Source organism: Rhinolophus hipposideros (assembly GCF_964194185.1).
Source record: "Rhinolophus hipposideros genome assembly, chromosome: 11".
NCBI classification, from domain to species: Eukaryota; Metazoa; Chordata; class Mammalia; order Chiroptera; family Rhinolophidae; genus Rhinolophus; species Rhinolophus hipposideros.
Genome location: NC_138057.1, coordinates 20,243,655 through 20,266,499, shown reverse-complemented (window position 1 = coordinate 20,266,499; position 22,845 = coordinate 20,243,655). Strand labels below are relative to the sequence as shown.

Below are 22,845 nucleotides of genomic sequence, written 5' to 3'. Positions count from 1 at the left end.
TTCAAGGGAGTAGGAAAGCCTCAGGATTGTGAGGGAACAAATAGTGTGTGCTTTGGTCTCTGGCTGGAGCTGAGTGCAGAAATGGCGTAGAGGGGCTTAAAACTTAGTAAGGTGGGTTGTAATTGTGCCGTGAGAGACCTTGAATGTTTGGCCAGGGAGTTCAGACAAAGGCAGAGAGAGAGGGACATTAAGGAGCCATACTTGCAGAAGAGAAAACTGCCCACCATGCATAAAATGGATTCAAGGAAGGAAACATTGGAACAGAGAGGCCACCTAAGAAGCCATCATAGTGATTTAGAGGAGGGATAGTGGGGACCTGAACGCAGGGCAGTGGTCATGGACAGGTAAGGAGTGGCAGAGGTAAGGCCATCAGGAACCTGGAGCTTACTCATATCCGAAGAGGGTAGGAGTCATTAAAGAAAATAGCAGTGCTGTTAGTAGTGACATAGGCAGTGCTCTCGGGTTGGCCTTGCAAGCTCAGAGACCTATAGGGACCAGAAAGTCACAGGGAAGAGAAGGGGTCTCCTCTGGAGAGGTGGGATCAGTAGGACTAAAAGAATGGGGAGCAAAAGGCAGCAAAACAAGGAACTGGGCACTTGAAGAAGACTGAGAGACCCAGAATTCAGGTGGGGAAGTGTTTACCATGGGAGCTGGTAAAACCAGCTTTGGCCAACTCTTCTTGCCTTGTAGGGCCCTGTCTCCCCAACTTCATCCACAGACTGACTCTTGGTAACCTTACAGTGAGATCCTAGGTTGTCATGTCCAGTTTTTGCCTGGCCCTACACATGACATTCCTTGTTTTTATTTTTATTCATAGAACCATTTCTTTAATCATGGTTAACTAAAATAAAGTTGTGTCTCTGTCATTATGCCTTTTTTTAAATAACGGCATGTATTCGAAGTAGGTGGGAAAGAGCCTAGTTTTGAATACACAGTTGGTCTGTAAATTTACTGGACAAAGAAAGCATCCTTGATCTGAGTCTCCAGTCAAAATCCTGCCAGCTAAAATGCTAAGTGGCAGAAGGAACTACTTTTACTTTGCTGCTACAAGTGGCTCTTATAGCTCTCTTATGACATAATTTTAATGGATATATAATCATCTATTTTAAGAATATTACATAGAGTAACTCGTCCTGATATGTTTGACTTGTTAGCAGTTTTTCATTAAATACCTTTTGCACACATATGCTTTCAACTTGTAAAATGCAACCTCAAAAATTCTTCCCCACCCTTAAGCATAAAAAGCATTAAGCAATGAGTATGATGAGGCGTCTTATTGAAAAGTGATCCAATCCAGTGTACCACCCTCATACATGTTCTCTATTTGAGAAGAGTTCAGAAAACTGAGTAGGAGATAAAAGGTTGGGGGAGGAGGGAGTGTTTCAGATAGTGGAAATAGGATGTGCAAAGGGCCTGAGGTGGTAGAAAAAGCATGCTGCATCTGAAGGAGTGAAATATGGCAGGTGTGGCTGCAGTAGAGAGAGCAGAGAAGGAAACGTGGGGAATAGGGGAGAGTAAGCAGGGACTCAATATTACACACTCTCAAAAATTATGGTACAATTTGAGATTTTATCCAAAGAGCAAGGGAAGCTTTTGAAGGACTTACTTAGGAGATAAAATTATCAGGACTAGTGATGCAGAAATAAATAGTCAAAGAGTCAGTGATGGGCAGTAGGTCAGGGTAAGCTAGACTCTGGTAACAAACAGACCTCCAAGTGTATAATGAGTCAAACACAATGGAAGTGTATTATTGCTTACCTAAAAGTCCAAGGAGTGTTCTTGGTCAGCTGGAGAAGACGTTTCCCACACAGTCATTCATGGTCATAGAGTGCTGGTGCCTCTGTTACCTTGAACACATGTCTTCCCAGGTCTCCCTGGCGGTTATCTCTATCTTATCAAGCAGAGAGGAAGGAAACAAAGTGTAGAGGATGGTTGGGAAGGTTTTTAAGAGCCACACCTGGAAGTAGCACCTATTACTACTTTTCACATTCCCTCTTAGTCACATGGCAACTCACAACTACACGGGATGTTGGGCAGGGTAGCCTCGCTGGGTAGAAGAAAATAGGTTCTGTGAACATCTATCAGTATCTACAGTCAGGGAGAAATGTGGAAGGCTGAAGATCTCCTTTACAGACTTTCATTGTACTTGAGAAGAATTGCCAAGGCTGACATTTAAGTTACTGTATCCTTTCATATTCTTGCACCAAGCCATCAAACTTACCACGTCAAGGTGCACCTTTCAGTGGACACCCCACCTGGAGATGTTGACAAGCTGCCGCGGTACAAGCAGCCTTCCAAATATAACAAGTATTCTGGTTAACAAGAATATCCTGTCTGGGTTTAAAAAAAGAATATTATAACATCACCCTACCTAGCAGTTCAGTGGAGATTAAAGGCACAAATCCTTATAATCATATCAAGTTACAACCCATTTTGGCCAGACTCCTTTATTGATTCTTTCAAGCAACAAGGAGAGCATTGTATTGCTGATAAGATACACCACAAAGGGGGAAAAGTAAAGGTAGGTTCTTTCCCTTCCCTTTTTTAGACACAAATCATACCAGGGAGTCCAGAGTGTAGAGCCTAACCAAGTAACTTGTCAACAACATAGCTGTGGACTTTGTTCTGTGATAGAGTGTATTTTCTGTCATTTTTCATACATTTCTTTCTGTAGAACGTGCTGCCACATCACAACATGCTAGGAAAAAAAATCTCCCACAACCTGACCAAGCTTCTCAACAAAGCCAGCACACACAGATTTGAGAACCCCCCATTCTAACAATGACTTCGGTGTTAGAATTACATCAAAAAGGTTCATTCCAAAAGTAGAAAGTATTTCAGGGTTTGACACCAGAAATAATAGTGCAGCAATTCAGATCTTCTCTAAGGAGTCAGTCTAGTATAATGGCAGGCAGGATTGTAGACAGCACGTCCTGGAATGGTTTCGTTTTGTTCAACATCATTTTGTTATAACGTTGATTTGATGTCGTAAGAACTTAACTCTTGTTTATATCAATTAGCCTATGGTAAAGTTGGTTGCGTTATACCTCACTTCAATTAAAGTCACAGAACCCACTGACAATATTAAGTGAGGGCTTACTATACCTGTTAAGCTGGGGATCTGTGGCATCAAATGTGTGAGTTTGGCTGCCCACCCTGCCATTTGTAGGTCACTGATTGGCTGTGGGGTGAATAGTCAGGGACAGGGAAATAGTCGGGGACATGTAATCACTCAGGGATCCAAATGAATGTGACTTTGGGCGGATTTCTTAATCTCTTTAAGTCCCACTTTGCTCATCTATAAAATGGAATTAATAATAGTGGCTCATAGGAGCATTGTGAAAAATGTGATGATGTTTATAAAATATTTGGCTTATAAGAAATGTTCAGTAAATGTTTTCTTTCCCGCTAATGTGTTCAGGAAATTTCATTTTTGCATAGCTCCTGACCTCAGTGCTCTCTTAATGTTTAGGTGTTCTGAACGTCAGTATTAAGTATGTGTGTCTGGAACCTTTTCAAGGGACTCTGGCACATGCGAGGGCTGGTGGAGTTTTCTAAAGCACCATTGTTACCTCCGGACAGAAAGAGAAAAAAAGAGCTTTATATAATGTCTCATTTATTTTTCCTCTTCCCTTATTCCAACTATTGTTTGTAATATGTCAGAGCCAGTCACGGAAGGACTGGCTATCACTTCAAAGCATCTTTTTGTTGTCATTCTCTGCCTAAGACCTGCAGTTTCAGGCAAAAAGCCCCCAAAATGTGGCACCAACCATGACACCTCCATTGGTAACATCATGATGCAGGTACATGCTCGAGTAAGCCTGAGAGAGGTTTGCTAAAAAATATATTAGGACGATTCCTACGTGAGTTCTCTTGTCTTGTCACTGCTGTCATTTCTATAGTTCTCATTTTACAGAGACTGAAGGTTACTTCCTTCTACCCTTTACTTTCATGAACATTTCCATTTCTCCCATGACACCCTGCCCTTACCTGAGGAATTCAGACCTTTCAGTAAACACCATGTCTTGTCCTGTTAAACAGACCGAATTTCATGAGGGCATGAGGCAAAGAGTGATGAAGGAAATGAAAGAGGCTTACACCATTTCCTGGGCAAGTGAGAAATGGCTCCCAGGTCTCGTTCCATCCTAGGGTTCTCTCCCTCTCCCTCCTCTTTCTCATCATCTCCCCTCTCATTTTCTCTCTCTTCCTGCCCCTCTCTGCCTCTGGCAGCCCTTCAGGAGCACAGGTCCTGACTGGAAAGGGTCACATTGGTGAGCAGTAAAGCATCTTGCTGCAGGAACTGTATGTGTTGCACACAGAGCCCCAGGAGTGTTGGTTCTGGAAACACACACCACAGCCCATCTCCACGATGGCACAATCATGGAGAATGTTCGCTCCCCCATTTACTTCATCACCCATTTAGTCCAGTTCTCTTTCTCTGCCTCCTGCTCTAGAGCAGCCTTAGTTTCTATTAGGGGTTGTGTGCTTGCTGCCCACAGCCCTCCTCCAAGGAAGGTGCCAGAAATGCTGGCTACCTGTGAGCAATTTGTTGCAAGGGAAATACCTACAGAAAATGGTTTGTAGAACTTCATTTCATTCTTGAGCTTTCAGGAGAGAAATGACTGAGGATACTTTCTTCAACTTATTCTTCAGAGGCTATATCGTGAATGATGTGCTTTTTTTTTTTTTGTAACATAAAAACTGAACTCAGGGTCCAAAGTCCACATGGGCATGTTCGGGCATGATGATACTCTTGCTCTCCCTAGTGGTGCTGCAATGAAAAATCAGCTTTTCAGCCTCTCACCTGCATCTTTTCTCCAGGTATATTTAGAGACAATGCCAGCCCGGCCCCTCCCATGCACTTGAGCTTCAAATATAAAGATGTGTGCCTCTCCCAGATGTATCAGGGATGCAGTATTCAAGTTTCCACCCTCTTTCAACAGCCCTAACTCCTTTCAGCTTGGTCCCTAGTAAGTCGCCTTGAATTATGGGTAATATGAATGAAAGAAAAGACCAGAGAATCACACCTGTGTTACGCATAAGAAGGAGAAAGGGCCTACAGATGGGCCAAACACTTTGGCCATCCAGCTTAGGACACCACTCCAAGCCTGGAAAACCACACTTGAGGCAACAGAGCAGCCAGGACACCAGTTAATTCACATAAGGCAGCTCATTGTTAGCGAGGGAGAGTGAGACTACCTTCCCACCCCACCCCACTTCCTCTCACTGGGAGCTAGGTGACAGCAAGCTCACGGGGGCTGTAATGAGGGCAGTTTAGCTGGGTGTCATAGAGTAGACTGTGGGCAAATTTTGTTCATCAGATTCAAGGACAAGTAACAGGTATACAAGTAACTCCTTGAAGGTGTGTCTGCATCCTAAACAGTAGGCTGACCATTACGGACAACACTGCCCTTGCCCTAGGGCAAAATCCAGTCCCAACTCAGGGAAAGCACAGTGTAGTGCGGGGGACCCTGCTCACTGCGCCATTTGTCATGCGGGGTCTCCTGTGGGGTCTCTGCTCCCGCTCCCCACATAAGAACGCAAGACCTGGTGAGGCCAAAAAGGAACACCCACGGAGCCATAAGTAGGGAAGTCATATCACTATATTCTCACCGGCGGCATCCGCCTCTCTGCAATCCGCTCTTGCTAGCTCAGCCATCATCTTTTTGCTAGCCCCCATTCCTCTGCTAGCATAGCCACAGCAGTTATATTAGTGGCCAATGGCTCACTGGTTACAGCTGACGGCCAACTAGCCACAGCTGATGGCCATCTGATCACAGTTGATGGCCATTTACTACCTGAGCCAGCACCTTTCTATGTGAGGCCGAGAGCCTGGAAACTGCTTTCTGGGGTTCTGTCCCCACAACAGGAAAAAAGTTGTGGCACTTTGACTATTCCTGGTTTGGCCCTTTTTACCAGGATTTGACATGCTAAACATGTCCTGAATAAATGTCTGAGAGTTCTATGAATACACTCTGTGATCTGGGTCAGCAGGCTGGGTGGTGCAAGGGATGGTACTTTCTGTTCCCTAAAGACCTGTGAATTACTGCCACAGACTTTCCCAGCTCAGTCAGAGCTCAGCCTCCTAGGAAGCCTCCTATGCAGACCATCTCAGATGGCTTGTGCTAAACTAGGGCCTGCTTACCAGCATGTCAACCACAAAGAAACTTGCCTAAGGAATTAAGGCTGTCCCCTTGTCTTAGTCTATTTGGGCTGCTATTACAAATAGCATAGCCTAGGTGGCTTAAACAACAGAAGTTTACTTCTCACAGTTCTAGAGGCTGGGAATTCCACAATCAAAGTGCTGGTCCATTCAGTTCCTGGTGAGAAGCTCTCTTCCTGACTTGCAGACAGCTATCTTATTGCTGTGTCCTCACCTGGCAGAAAATACTAGCTCTCTGGTCTTCTTATAAGGGCACTAATCCCATCATGAGGACCACTCTCCCCGAATCATGACCTCATCTAAACCTAAAATACCTTCCAAGGCCCCACCTCCAAATAGCGTTACAGTGGGCTTCCACATATCAATTTGTGGGAGCATAAGCATTCAGTCTATAATACCCCTAGAAGATAGAGCTTGACTTCCAAAATCAGGTACTTCCTCCCAATTCATATGCACACATTCTCCCCAGCTGTTTCTCACAGAGTAAACTTGGATTGAGGAGAGAGTAGAGTACTTTCTTCTCGTCTTTCTTTTTCTGTGGTGATACTAATACCATAATTCCATCTTCTCTTGTCCTAAAAACTACACAGACTTCAAAAAATACCGTCATGTTTTCAACATGCAGTGTCAACTTTGGTAAGGATCTAGCAGCTTTCCTTTGTCTGGTTCATGAGTAAATTAACATTTTGTGGCTTTTGACGTTTTGTTGAAGTGTAATACCTATACAGAAAAGTGCATTTATCATAAAGGTGCAGCTGACGGCCAACTAGCCACAAACCAGCCCCCCCCCCCAGGTCAAGAAACAGAGCATCACCAGCAGCCAAGCTCCTTGTCCCCCCTCAGTCACAAGCCCACCCTGTTTGTCCCCCCCCCCACCCCAGAGGAACCACCATCCTAACTAATAGCATAGATTGATGTTACCAGTTTTTCTTTTCAATTACAGAAATCATACGGTACGTACTCTTCTGTGTTTGATGTTTCTTATTCAGCATTTTGTTTGTTTCATGTAGTTGTCAGTCACTCAAATTCACTGATGTATATAGATTTGGTTTTTCTGTTTTTATAATGATTTCTCCAAAGAATCTTCATACTCACCTTCCACCTTGGGAGTACCCATTACCAGCTGCCGGCTTCCTCTTCTTTCAACTGGCCTCCCTCTTCCTGCCTCATCACCGTAAGTTTGAAAAGGCAAAAGATCTCCAGACAATTGAGAGGTCTGAGGTATTATTTAGTTTGGCCAAAGGATGGTAGAAGACGCCCAGGCAGATGCTTCCTGCCAAGCAGCCCCTGGGAGAGCTCGCCAAGAGGCTATAAATGCCTTGAGAATCACCTGAATGTGTTTGGCTGATGAGTTTATCTTTTTTTTCTTCCTAGGTGTGCCTGAAGCTGAAGTCACTTGGTTCAGGAATAAAAGCAAACTGGGCTCCTCTCACCATCTGCATGAGGGCTCCTTGCTGCTCACAAACGTGTCCTTCTCTGATCAGGGCCTGTACTCCTGCAGGGCAGCCAATGTGCGTGGAGAGCTGACTGAGAACACCCAGCTTCAGATCCTAGGTAAACACCTCGAGGCTGGCACCCCCATTGGGGGTGACTGTCTAACTCACCCTGCACCTACCTCCTCTTTGCCCTGATCCAATTAAGAACATAAAAGTAAAATCAATATTCCTTCCCATCTCCCCACCTCAGGGCCTTTCAATAGAGAGAATACAGACTTTGAGGCTAGGTAGACATCAGTTTGAACCCTGGCTCTACGGCTTACTCACTGTGTGACCTTGGGCAAAGTACTTAACCTTGCTACATTTAGATGCTGGTCCCTGTATAGAGACCTACAAAACAAGAATTGCCCCCATTGGTGGAGGGGTGTAAGGGGAGGGAGTCAAACAGAGGTAACAGAAGTAAAACAGTTATTCTTAACTCTTGTGTCAACAACTTCTTTGAGAATCAAATGAAAACTGTAGATTACCCCTTCCAGAAAACTTCACACACACAAATTTTTTCATATAATTTCAGGAAGTTCATAGTCGAGTCACATAAAGTCTGCACATGTACCCTACTGTCTTAGTCTATTTGAGCTGCTGTAACAAAATACTACAAACTGGGTAACTTACAAACAACAGAAATTCATTGCTCACAGGGTGCCAGGAAGCTGAAAGTCCAGGATCAGGGAGCCACATTGGTAGGGTTCTGGTGCCTCTTCCAGATTGCAGACTGCTGGCATCTTGCTGTGTCCTCATGTGGCAGAAGGGTCAAGCAAGCACTCTGGATCTATGGGGTCTCTTTTATAAGGACACTATCCTCTCATGATTTAATCACCTCTCTACTATCATTACTCTAGGGGGGAGTAGCATGGTACAATTTCAACATATGAATTTGGGGGGGCACAAACATGCAGACATTAGCATGCCTAAGCATAAGAACCCCTGATTGAAGAGTCTAACACAGTTCCTGGAATAAAATAGGTGTTTAAAAATAATAGGTGTTTAAAAACACCATCCAACACTCGCTATTGCCCAGTGCTGGACTCCACCATTTCAAAAGCTATTTTGTCCCCTGAACAAGGGACCCTCTGCTTCTCTTCCCCACAGAGTCTAGGAGTTGGTGGAGTGGAGTAAGAAGGCCTATTTTTGTCTTACTTTAAAAAAGAAAAAAGCAATTATTGGAGCATTTAAGCAATTATTGGAGCATAATGATAGCTTTCTCACCAAGAGAAAGCTATCATTTTAGATTTAAAAAAAAGGAAGAATGTGAGAAATATGTCTAATTACACATCATCAACTTCCTCAGGGAAAAATAATTAAACTTCGTACTTGTATTTTCCCACCCCAAATTGATGATATATCAAAGTATAAGGTCTCGAGCCCCTGCCCACTCAGCTTTCAGAGAGACGCAGATGGGTTTTCATCTCACCAGTGGCTGCATAAACCTCCAGTCATCTTAGGAAGTCACAGAAAATCAGTGCAGTGAAGGGTGTCATTTGTTTTGTGTTGGGTTTCATCTGGCTGAGAAGCTAGTCTGGAGCCCAAGACCCAGAGACTGTTGCCCCATGCTGAGTTATGGTGCTTGCTGTCGCTTTCTCCTCCCTAATAACCCTTCCTTGTTGCCTCTGCTAACAGAGATGAAAGCCTAGGATATGTAGCTGCTACTGTAGCTTTGCCAATGAAGTGTGTATGTTCTGGGAGCCAGTTCTTGTAGCATTCCAAGTCTAATACGGTATGACTGTGAACATGGGGTTTGAAGAGCATAACATCTTCCCATTTTAATCAAATTTGATGATGCGGGGGAATCACTGTTTAGATTCTAGTTTAGGACTTTTCTTGATCAGAAGTCTTGGTTTATTAATCAAAGTTTGTTAGTTTTATAGGTAATTTATGAACACAGAAGTATTGTCTCCTTTTTTTAATCAGCCAAAAATGTGCCTTAATTTTTAAACCAAGGATTTCATGCATAAAACTGAGGTTTTATGCCAAGTTCTGTGACTTAACTTGTAGCATGGAGACTTGAAGTGTAATGAGACAGATTTGTATTCATTATTCATATAGCCACTGGATGAATATTCATTAAGTGTTGCCTCTAAGTTCCATGTAAAGCTTTAAGATAAATATAAGATAAATATTTAAATTTATAAAAATATAAATATTGCAGAATTTACAGTTTCTCTAGGAAGATCAAATGGACTTGCACCAAAAAAGAAAAAAAATATAGTAGAAGCTGTGAGGACACGAGAAGGTGCCAATATTTAGCCCAAGGAGATCTGATGGTTTTGGAGATGGAACATAATGTAACCCTTTTAGCTTTTAATAAATAAGCAAAGGCTTCCTGAGGTTTAATATTCTTAAAAGAATATTCAATTGCAATATTGAGTGAATTCAATTTCCTTCAATATTCATTATTCACTTTCAGTGTTCTTAAGGTTATATTTAAAAAGATGGGAGGAAGAGAGTCTAGATTTGAGGAAAACTGCCATCATCAATTCCCAAAACTGATGTTTCAGAGTAGAAAGAGATCTTGGAAATGATAAGTTTCCATTTTAGAAATGAGGAAATTAAGGCCCAGGGGGATTAAGAGACTTACGCAAGGTAGTGAATGACAGAGCCACAGCTCCATCTGAGGGTTCCTGAACCCAAACATGGTGTTCTTACTCTATACCATAAAAAGAATATCTTATGTTATATGTAATATATCTAATGCCTTTATAATTTTTAACTATTATATATATATATATATATATATATATATATATATATATATATATATGTATGTGAATGTCAAGGTCATCATTGTTGTCTGTACACAATGGTCTTTTGCAGTCCAAGGCAGAATAGACAAAGACATGTTTCTGAAATAGACTGGCATCGCCATGACTTATTTGCCATACCTAACGAGTACCTAACAAGGTAACAGGCACATAGTAGGCTTTAACTGAACATTGTTGAAATGACCATCAATTATAAGAACAACATTCCTGTTTCTCTTTCCACTTCAAAAAGGACTGGTATAGAGAAAAGTGTGGAAGTTGGCCTTGGGAATGTGAATTACAGTACATCGGGAGATAAAGGAAGAGGGAGAACAGGATTCTGCTGCTTTTCCAGGAGAATCTGGGGTCATCCCACCAATCGGTTTACTAGGCGCTTGTTCTTTATTTGCCCAGTGAAAATAATAAGCAAGCCACTATATTTCCCATTTTTTGTCACTTTGGCTCTGAGTAACTGTGACCCAGATAAAGAGTCCTGACTCTTTGTCAGATTTTAAATAGCACATCATTCCTGTCTTGCTTATCTTATTTATGGCCTATTGGGCATAAAACAACTCAGACCACAAAGCAAATTAACTTATCAATTTCATAAATGGAACTTTTTCCTCAGAAAAAGCCACTCACAGGCTCCTTTAATAAGAATAAGAATTCTATGGACTATCCCCTTCTGTGGAAACTAACAGAGCGCCTCCCTCTGAAGGATGTTATAAATGAAAAGAGAAATGCAAACTATTTAGCACAAAACTTGGCATTTAGTAAATGCTGAAGAAGTGTTGGCTTTTTTTTTTTAAAGTGTCTTTATAATATGGTGTAATTTACCTACACATTTACAGGGGCCCAATGGCACTGTGGTATAAAGTGCCGTTAGTAAGGAGCTCCTGAAATCAACATGCCTGATTCACATCACTGACCTTACTGTTTCAGGTGCCAAATGTGAAGTGTGACATTCAGACTCACCTTGATAGGCACACCTTCTCTAAAGGAAAAATGATGTTAAAAAGGCAGCGAGAGGAATGCCTGCCTTAGACACAGACACAGTTCCATGCATGCTCACCTCTCCTTCTGCCCTGAATACAGCCTTTATGCTTTAACCTGCCTGATTCACCATCTGCCTTCTCACAGATCCTCCCCAAGTTCCCACGCAGTTGGAAGCCATCAGAGCCTTGCTTTCAGCCACTGGACCGAACTTTCCTTCAGTGCTGACGTCTCCCCTGGGAACACAGCTGGTCTTGGATCCTGGGAATTCCGCTCTCCTTGGTGAGTCCAACCCTCTGGAACATTGGGCATAAATCCAGGGCTGGACAAGATTTATGGATGGGTGACTGCTTGCAGGTGGGAAGGAGGCAGCAGTGGGGGGGTGGCCAACAGGAAATCACTAAATTGCCTACAGAATCCAGACTCACCAGTGGAAACTTGGCTGACTTTCCATATGAGGTGAGTGCAATTCTTAGTCTGGACTCTAGCTTGTCTAGATTCCAACGGTGCTCCTTCCTGAATCCTCCTCGGCTCATTCACAGTCCTGATCCTCTCAATCAGACTGGCTCACTGAACGATGAATAAAGAACAGAGCTATAAAGAACACCTTCTGTGTCTCCTCTCTTCTTGCCAACCATACCCCAGTATTCCCCCATGACCTCCTTCCAAATCAACTAGGGCTATAATCAGCGTTCAAGGAGAAAGCTGAATTATCAGCAGACGCCAAAAGCCAGAGAATTTTATTTAAGCCAGCCTTCTGTAGACAGGGCCTCAACCCAACCCAGAGAGACTCTTCAAAGCAAAAGTGTAAATAACTTCAACAGGTAAAACTTCCCTGGCATCTGTCATTGAGAACTTTCACCAAGTTAATGCCCAGATGGCTGGTGCCCTCTGGTAGTAGAGAGTTGTGCCAGGGCACCCAAGTCTTGGGTCCCTCACACTAGAATCATGGAGATGCCAGAGGAACCTCTTCATTCCCAACGTGACCTCTGGAAATGGTCAAGATGAAGGAGAAGAATTCTCATGCCTTTAAAGGCCTAAAAATCAAAATGGGGAAAATCTTCATGCTAACGCTTTGCGGTCCCAAACATTGGTAATGATATATCTGTCCCCATTTTGCTGAGTTTTTATTATAAACGGATGTTGAATTTTGTCAAAGGCTTTTTCTGCATCTAATGATATGATCATGTGATTTTAATACCTCATTTTCTTTATGTGTTGCATCATGTTAATTGATTTGCAAATATTGAAGCAACCTTGAATCCCAGAAATAAATCCCACTTGATCATGGTGTATAATTTTATAATGTATTGCTGAATTCAATTTGCTAATATTTTGTTGAGGATTTTTGCATGTATGTTAATCAGGGATCCTGGCCTATAATTTTCTTTTTTTGTAGTGTCTTTGTCTGATTTTGGTATCAAGGTAATGCTGGCCCTGTAAAATTAGTTTGGGTGCCTTCCCGACACTTCAGTTTTTGGGAATAATTTGAGAAAGATAGGTATTAGTTCTTCTTTAAATATTTGGAAAATTCACCTGTGAAGCCATCTAGTCCAGGACTTTTGTTTTTGGGAGTTTTTATTACTAATACGATTTCATTAGTGTTATTCAGTCTGTTCAGATGCTCTGTTCCTTTCTGAGTCAGTGTTAGAAGATTCTATGTTTCTAGGACTTTATCCATTTCTTCCAGGTTTTCCAATTTGTTGGATACAATTATTCATAGCATTTTCTTATGATCCTTTGTATTTCTGGAGTGTGGGTTGTCGCTTCTTTTTCATTTCTGATTTTATTTCTTTGGGCCCTCTTTTTTTCTTGATGAGTCTGGCTAAAGGTTTATAGATTTCATTTATTAGGTTGGTGCAAAAGTAATTGTGGTTTTTGCAATTTTTTTTAATCTTTTAAACTGCAATTACTTTTGCATCAACCTAATATCTTTCAAAAAAGCCAGTTCTGGGTTTCACTGATTTTTTTTCTTTGGTTTTCGTTTTGTTTGGTTTTGGTTTTTAGACTCTCTTTCATTTATTTCTGCCCTGATCCTTATTATTTTCTTTCTTTAATTCACTTTGGACATTGTTTTTCTGTTTCTGCTTCATTTAGGTATAAAGTTACATTGTTTATCTGAGATTTTTCTTGTTTTTAGAGGTAGACCTTTATTGCTATGAAGTTCCCTCTTAGAACTGGTTTGGCTGTGTCCCATAGCCAAACTATTTGGATGGCTGTGTTTTCATTTTCATTTGTCTCAAGGTATCTTGTGATTTATTCCTTGATTTCATTTCTAATCCATTCATTGTTTGGTAGCATATTATTTAGCCTCCATGTATTTGTATGGTTTTCAGTTTTCTTGTAATTGAGTTCTAGTTTCATACCATTGTGATCTGAGGAGATACTTGATATGATTTCAATCTTTTTAAATTTATTGAGACTTGTTTTGTGGCCTAACATGTGATCTATCCTGGAAAATGTTCTATGCATACTTCTGGAAAATGTATAGTGTGATGCTTTTGGGTAAAATGCCCTAACAATATCAATAAGTCCATGTAATCTAATGTGGCATTTTCTTTCTGGAAGATCTATCCATTGATGTCAATGGGGGTATTAAAGTCCCCTGCTATAACTGTATAACTGTCGATCTCTCCATTTATGTCCATCAATATTTGCTTTATATATTTAGATGCTCATATGTTGGGTGCATAGATGTTTACAAGAGTTAAGTCCTCGTGTTGGAATGATCCCTTTGTCATTATGCAATGCCATAACTTAGCACTTGTTACACTTGTTTTAAATTCTATTTTGTCTGATATAAGTATTGCTACCCTAGATTTTCGTTTTTGTTTCCATTTGCATGAAATCTCTTTTTCCATCCCTTTACGTTCAGTCTATGTGTCTTTCGATATGAAGTGTATCTCTTGTAGGAGGCATATTACAAGTTTGTTGTTGTTGTTGTTGTTGTTGTTTTTTCATTCAACCACTCTCTGTCTTTTAATTGGAGCATTTAGTCCATTCACATTTAAAGTAATTATTCAAGGTATGTTGTTGTTGCCATTTTATTAATTATTTTGTGTTGTGTAGTTCTTTTCTATTCCTTTCTTACTTTTTTGCTCTCTTCTCTTGTATGTTAATGACTTTCTGTAATACAGTGTTGGGATTCATTTCTTTTTATTTCTTGTATGTATTTTTGGTCTGGTAGATTGCTCGTCTTCATTTCATTTAGTTCTTTTTCTGGAGTTTTGGCCCTTTACAGAAACTGTTTGCTGACCACTGATCTCATCTGTCCATCTCGTTATGTAGAAAGGCTACCAAGGTCTATAGTGGTGATCACACATCTCCTGTTTCCAAGGAGGACCACACTCTTTCCACTGTGTCACTCTGTCCTTGATCCTGTCATTGGGTAGACATTCTCCATGAAGTAAAAGAGCCTGAAAGAAACAAACACATATAACTTATAGGAGTAGAGATCTTCCTCATGAAATTAGGAAAAAGAGAAAATCTGTATTATAAAAGCCATGGATTTTTGTCAAAATCAGATGACCTCAGGTGCCTCTAGTACCCAAATATGTAATTATATTTGGTGGCTTAAGAGAAGCAGTTCAGTACCTTCTTTCAGCATATCTCATTTAGGTCCAGAACCTGTTAGAATGGAGAATATATAAGTAAGGTTTGGCATCTCCTATGTTTAGTCACAAATTCTCCTTTGTGAGTGAGCAAGCTCTGATGTCCCCAGTCAGAGGGACTCTTCATGACATGTCTACCAGAAACTCATGTCACACTAGCCAAATAGAGAGCTGGGCAGAGAGCCAAACTGCACAGCACTTTCTCATGTCTTGTGATATACTGAAAGGAGAGAGAGATTTAGGCCTTCAAACCTGAGTTTGCAGAGTAAAGATTTTCCATGAAAGAAGTCATTATGCCTGGCCTCTCTCCCCAGCCTGGGGCTCAAGGGTCACAGCCAACACACACAGCAGCCTCTCAGTGGCATCAACATGCTCCCCAGAGCTCTGCACGTATCACAGCTTCACTTCTCAGAACCCTGCCAGCCCTGGAGAAGCCAGGCGGTAAGGATAGTCTGGTGGTGGCATTTTCCTTCTGGCCACCTGAGACAGGCAACTTGCACATTTTCTTCACTCATTGGAAGTGCTGAGAATTACAGAGCCTGACTGGCATGAGGTGCATTTCTAGATATCTGTGCTAAGAGCAACGATGCTTTTGTTGACCCACAATCTCATGCTAAAAGGTGAAAATTTTTTTTTTTCTCCAATGCTGAAGTTGTGACTGAGCTGCTCCTAAAAATCATACCATGCTAATGAGGGAGCTGTAGCTGGAGTACAGAGGACGCAGGTCTGGAATCTCAAGTGGAGCTTACAGTCATTGTTCACAGATAAACCCCTCAAGCTAGGAGGGTATGTCAGAAAATAGAATAAATTTTAATGTTCAAAGTTGAAAGCGTTGGTAAAGGATCTAAGATGCAATATCAAAAACAGATCAATTTATGCATTCAGTAAATATTTGTTGAGTGCCTGTTATGTGCCAAGCACTGTAAATAAGTAAATAAGATAGATAAATCTAGCCCCTCATTCATTCATTCATTCATTTATTCAAGAAAAAAAATTATTGAGCATTTACTAGCCACTAAACACTGTTCTAAATACTGAGGATATGGTAATGAACAGAACAGATTAATGTACCTGCCCTTGTACAGTTTGCATTCTAGTAGGGGCACTTTGCGTATGGCGGGGATAGTAATTCAAATAAGAGGACAGTGATAAAAAGAGGAAGAACTAGGTGCATTGGGGTCAAGTGACAGGATAGCACCCTTAGTTTGAACTTTAGGCAAGACTTCTCTGAGGAGAGGATATTTGAACTGATATTGGGAGAGTGGGTAGAATTTATCCAAATAAAGAGAGGGCATTCCAGGCAGAGGGATTCCAGAGCATTTCAGGCAGGGGTAATAACTAAGGGGAGTAATAACTAAGATGAGGCTGAAAAGGGAAGGGGGAACCAACTGCCAGCACTGGATAAGCCGTGGGAAGATTTTTGCACTTTGTGCTAAGTGCAGTGGAAAGGCTTTGAATGGTTTAAAAGCAGGAAATATACATCATCTAATTTGTGTTCTTAAAAGCTTGCTGTGGCTGCTGTGTAAAGGATGAATTCTCGGGGAAAAGACTAGATAGAGTATACCATTTAGGAAGTGGTTGCAGTATTTCAGATAAGAGATAACTGTGGCTTAGACGAGAAAGCCAGAGGCTATGAAAAGAAGTGAATGGTTTTGGGGATATGCAGGAAGTACATTGACAAAGACTGGGGAAATAAATTAATTTGGAAAGGGAAAGATACTCCATACAACCAATAGGGGCTCAAAAGCATCCGATTTTTTTAGGCGTTTCTCCTCATTGAAACTTGTGTACCTCCTATGTGATAATGACCCATTCCAGACCACTCAAGTCAAGATGTTAGAATAAAATGGAGAACTACCTCCCTAGGTGTGCAGCTCTAGAAAGTGTATTTGTAAGGAGAATAGTCCAAAGCTTCTGTTGCTAAATTCTGGCTCATTTTCTTAATGTACACCTGTTCAGCCTTCACTAGATGCTACGTCCTGTGCCCTCTCCCAGCCTTGGAGGAGGTAGGAAGTAGTAGGAAGGACAGAAGAATCAGTAATGCATGAGAAAGCTCTAAAGAGTTGCAGAAGAAGCAAAAGGGAACAGCGGAGGGAGGACTCCTTTCTTTGTCAAAGGGCAAATCAGGGAGGTTTTACAGAGAAACTGTTCGAGCTCAGTCTTGAAGGATGAGTAAAAGCACTGATGCAATAGACACATATTTTTGGAGTCCGGCCTGCGTTCTGGGCACCACTGAAGGCCTGGGGATGCAGCAGAGAACAAAGGAGATAAAATCCCTTCTCTCACACAGCTTACATTGTAGTAGGAGAAATAGAAAAGCAAGCATAATGAAGTAAATGACATAGTATATTAGAAGGTGATACATACTATGGAGAAAAAATAAAGCACGATAAGAGGATGGATAGTCTCTGTATGGGAAAGAGGGTGCAGTTTTAAATTACGGAGATGGTCAGGAGAGGACTCACTGAGAAGGTAATACTTAAGCAAAGACTTGAATGTGAACTCCTTAGACTTGCACATGTCTGGGGTAGAGGAAGAGCCAGGGTGGAGTCCTTGAGGTAGGGACATGCCTTGTGTGTTCAGGGAACAACAAAGAGGCCAGTGGAGTGTGGCAGGAGAGAAGTAATCAGGGTTGTATGTGGGAGAGATCAGAGAGGGAACAAGGCCGAGGGCAAATTGTGTCAGGCCTTGTAAATGGTCGTGTTACAGTAACAGAGAGACATCTATAAATGCCCCACTTTATAAACAGAGTCAATATTGCACTGAGCATCATGGCCTTTTCCAGGATTAGGTAAGGGCAGGCAGAAGTGATTTCTTTTATTGGAAACCAGGTGGCCAACTGAATGTGTTGTAGCTGACTCTAGTAAACCAGGCTTATCAGGCTGGCTCTGCGACAAGTCAATATTGCTGACTTCATTTGCCTCACGTGTGTTGGGCATCTGCTGCCTCTACCGTGTTTCCCTGAAAATAAGACCTAGCCAGACCATCAGCTCTAATGCGTCTTTTGGAGCAAAAATTAATATAAGACCAGGTATAATATAATGTAATTAATATAATATAATACAATACAATACAATCTAATATATTAAATACCAGTCTTATATAAGAGCAGGTCTTATATTAATTTTTGTTCCAAAAGACGCACTAGAGCTTATGGTCCAGCTAGGTCTTATTTTCGGGGATACACGATACCTGGCCCTGAGCTGGGTTTCAGCAAAGCACGTTCCTGGCAATTTCCTTCGTCTAGGAAGAGGTTCCCAACTGCACAATAGAGTCACCTGGGAAGGTTTTTCCAAAACAAAACAAAGAACCCAATATTCCACCTGAGACCAATCCAACATACATTTATGAGGCACCTGTCTTGGGTGGGAAAAAAGAATGAAGGCAAAGCAGCCCCACAATGTTTGCAAGAGAATTCGGTGAGAGGTAAAAGTAGAAATGTACTCGTAAAACAGCTACCAGATCATAACGAATCTTATATGCTGTACAAGGCTTTTGGATTTTATTATGAATGCCACTTTGTTGAGGATTAGGTGCTCTTGAAGTAGGGGGTGGGGCACCTAGAAATATTTTTAAACAGGATTATCATGATCAGAGTTACATGTTTAAAAGATTATTCTGTCAGTAGTATAGTAATTGAATTTGGAAGATACAAGACTGGAGAAGAAGAAGCCTCATCTTGGTGAGAAATTTGCTGGCCAGAATGAAGGCACTGGGCAATAGAAATGAGGTCCTGGGGGTGGAGTTAGGCATCGGTGCTTTTAAAAATTGATTCTTAGCGCTTGAATGGATTTTCAAAGTCACCTCTCCATACCCTACTACCCAAGAAGAGGCTATAATGGGTAAAGGTGCATTTTATCATTTAGAGGACTTCAGCTTGTCATTCAAGGCTCGTTGCTATTCAGACCTAGCCTGTACCTCCTTCCTTCCATCTATTCCTGTTCAAATAATCCCTCCCTCCCAGTCAAACTTTCTCCTAGTAATTGCCATGGCCTTAACCCTTCCTTGCCTGGAATACCCTCTCCCACCCCATCCTCTCTGAACAAACCCTGAAAGTCTTCAAGACATAGTTCAAGCCCTTCTATGAAGCCTTCTTGCAGTGTTCCTGCCTGAAGTGATCTCTCCCTGCTGAACGCCTGAGATACCCACACACTCTAAACAAGAGCTGGGGCACACTTTTTCTGTAAAAGGCCAGGTAGGAAATTCTTTAGGCATTGAATGCAAGATTTCTGTTGCAACTACTCGACTCTGCAGTTGTAAAGCGGCCGTAGACAATAAACAAATAGGCGTGGCTCTGGTCCAAAAGCTTTATTGACAGAAACACTTTGGCTGTGGTCTGTCAAGCCCCGCTCTAGACCACTAAAGTACCACTTAACCTACCACACCATGTATTATTAGGGATATATCATGTCTCCCAGCTAGATTCCAGGTCCTGAGGGAAAAGAGGCTGCATAAATATTCTCAGGTGATTTAAAACAGGACTAGGTAGTTGGGCCTTGGCTGGAAAGGCTTCTTGAGTCATGTCCATCTCTTATTTCTATTATAGTTGTAGCTTTATCATCTGTCCCACAAACTTCCACCCTCACCGCACCCTGTACACTTCCGGACTCTCCTGGTGCAGAATGGATTAGACACTTCCTGAACCCAGTTGTGAGGAAATTCACACAGCAACAGTCACTGAGCACGCGAGGCCACCTCTGTTGGGAAGCCACTTTTCATATGAGAGTTCGGAAGACTAAGATCATCACTACTTCCTCTCTAAAGATACCTGTTAAAACAGCAAATTCTAATGGTCAAAGGTGGGGTAGAAATTAATCTACAATGGGGGCCCAGCCCATCAGAAACTGCAGGCAGGCAAAGAAAGTGATGCAGAGGAAAGGCAAAAAAAATAGTGTAGGAGAGGGTAGCATGCTTAATGAGGAGAGGAAAAGAAGAGGACTTTATCCTGACCCTTTATAAAGAGACATGAGTTGACATCTGTTTCCTCCTTTATATTGGATGCCTGAGGTTTTATGTCACAAGGAAAATGCTTTTGATTTCCTATAGCTTTGCCCACAAAGAGAATGTGCTTTGCTCTTAAGAAGAGAGGTCAGCATTTTGTGGTTGTCTGTGGCACATGTTTATGCACCTTTGTCTTTTTTTTTTTTTTAAATAGAATCCAAAGTAGAGAACAGAGACCCCATAGGGATTGCAGGAAGCTCTATAATACATGTCGTGTAAAACTAAGTCAGCATTTAGAGGGCATTTACGAGGAAGCCACAGTAAGGAGTACAGTGGTTCTTTGGACTGGAGTGAACATCCATAAATTTACAAAGACACCAGAGCATAAGTGACACTTGAAATAGTTGGACACAGAAAGCAAGGCAGTAAATCTCCCTGCCTAGCCACTGTTCCAAGCCACAGCAAGCATCCAGGCACGGGTTTATTTTAAGCCTCTAAATAGGAAAGGGGGACCTTGAGAAACTCACTCACACTTGTCCCTGCCCTTTCCTGGCACCAGGACACAATTCCCAGGCCCATCTGTTCTCCCCACCATGTCTAACAGGAATGACGTGAATTAGTTGGATGTCCCTGAAATAGACAGGTATTGAAAGTCCATCAGTGGGAAAAGGAGGAACTGTACACTTTCCCTAATAAATCCTTCCTCAACTCTGCACCAGCTCTTGAAAATATCCGGTCTGGTTCTGCGCTTCCTTGTGTGTGGGTGGCGCTAGAGGCAGATTTCCAGCAGTCCCAGGGCCCAGAGGCAGGTGGGAGAAGGAAAGACAGGATCATGACCTCAGGCCTCCTGCCTCAGTTCCCTGCTTACTTGTAGACAGGGCCAGGGTACCTCAGTCAGAAGACCTGTATCTAAATCTTCAGTATCTGCTTTCTCGTTAGAAAAGAACTGTTTCAGTCTCTTCAGGCTGCTGTAACAAATGCCCCAGAGAGAGGAGCTTATAAACAACAGAAACTTACTTCTGAAAGTTACGGAGGGTGGAAGTGCAGGATCATGGAGCCAGCAGGGCTGCATTCTGGTGGAAGCCGTCTTACTCATTAGTGGCCAGTGCCTTCTTGCTGTCTTCTTACAAGATGGAAACGGCTAGGGATCTCTGTGGGGTCTCTTTGATAGGAGCAATGACCTGTTTGTGAGGGTTCCACCTTTATGACCTAACCACCTCCCAAACGCCCATGTCCTAATACCATCACATCGGGCATCAGGATTTCAACATATGAATTTGGGGGAGACACTAACACTCAGACCATAGTAATAATGCTCATCTCACAGAATTAATTATACTCAGAGTTGAGTAAGATCTCATATGCAACTTGCCCAGTTTTGTGTTTGGTACAAAATGAATGCTGATATGTGTTAACATCTTGCATCTATTCCTTACTTCCCTGTTGAATCCACAAACCAAGAAATCCATTCTTTTCTTCACTCTGATCTGCCGTAAGTCCTGCCGTCTAGGATCAGAACTTGTTGCCAGAGTGAGTGTAAATTACAGACAGAAAAATCATTCAGGAGATGGGTGCCTTATTGAAGGGTTCATTCTAGGCCAAGTTCTGAGTAGGAGCAGAGAAGAGGTGTGCCCTCTGACATCAAGGAACTTCTTATCTAGTTAGAGAGAAAACATCAACAGAGAAGTAATGGTGGGAAAGAAGTATAAATAGATGTGGAGGGAGAATAAAAAGAGAGCACTGAATGGCTGCTCTGTGAATTTATAATAAAACACTAGGGTTTGAGTCCTCTCCTGAAAATTGGATTCCCATCTATCCATCTGTTTCATGCTGTCTGTGAGGGCCCTTCCCGAATACATTAGAGCTTGCATAGCACAGTGGTTGGAACTGTAGGCTCTGGAGCCAGAATGCCTGGCTTTGTACCCTATGCTAACAGCTGCATGACCTTGGGCAAGTTCTGGAAGTTCTCTGTGCCTGTGACTGTAAAATGGAGGTAATAACTGCACATACCTTCAGAGGATGTGAACGGAGTAAATGAGGTAATATGTGTAAGTGCTTAGCATGGTGCCCTGGCACATAGTAAGTGCTCAGTTAATGCTACTCGTTATCATCTTAACAGTACGTACCGTTGCCCCAGCCCTCCCCATCTTGAAGTGGAGAAAGCGGCCAAACTTAAGAATGCCCTTGGGATGCTGTATTACATACTTGAAAGTTTCTAAGTGTGTAGATCTTAAATGTTCTCCCCACAAAAAAGAAACGGTAATGTGAGGTGGTGATCATTTTGCAATATATAAGTGTATCAAGTCAACACACGTGCACACCTTAAACTTATACAATGTTCTATATCGATTATATCTCAGGAAATCTGGAGGACAAAAGAATGTCCTTGGGGTCCAGGTCCTGGAGGCAGGGAAGAAGCTAGATTGAGACGTCCCTCAACCTACTTTTTCATTTATTTACCAATTTTAGGCTGTTTCTATTCCTGTTACGTATTTGCTGGTTAATTTAACATGCTTTTTAGTCATGTTCCCTTTGACAATTCCAGGCTGTCTCAGGTAAATTAAGCAATAAAAAGGAAAAGGCTTTTGCCCACTTTTGAACTACACGTGAAAGGATGAAAAAAGCATGAACTTGGAAAGGAACTGAAGTATGGTCACGTCCCATATCCTTTATGAGTCTTCTTTTCTCATGAGTAAAATGGGTTGCTCACCTGTCTCTGAGGACTGATTTTAGAATTAAATGAGAATAAATATGTAAACATATTTTGAAAACTCTAAAGCACTCTACAGAACTTAACTGTTGCCATATTCCTGGAGTTAGAAGCAACGATGATAGCAAGAGTAGGGTTTCTAGGACCCCCAAGGAGAAGGCAAAGTCTCAAGGGAATTTCTGGGCCACTTGTA

At 41.9% G+C, this 22,845-nt stretch overlaps 1 protein-coding gene across 2 annotated transcripts in view; it reads left to right on the top strand.

Moving 5' to 3' along the window:
* Positions 1–22,845, top strand: part of ADAMTSL1 (ADAMTS like 1) — a 385,708-nt gene that overhangs the window by 319,590 nt on the left and 43,273 nt on the right. For both annotated transcript variants that reach the window (XM_081066820.1, XM_081066819.1), the window contains 2 exons: positions 7,538–7,717; positions 11,538–11,672. In XM_081066820.1, coding sequence (XP_080922946.1) covers positions 7,538–7,717; positions 11,538–11,672 — 315 coding nt within the window. The remainder of the gene's footprint in view (positions 1–7,537; positions 7,718–11,537; positions 11,673–22,845) is intronic.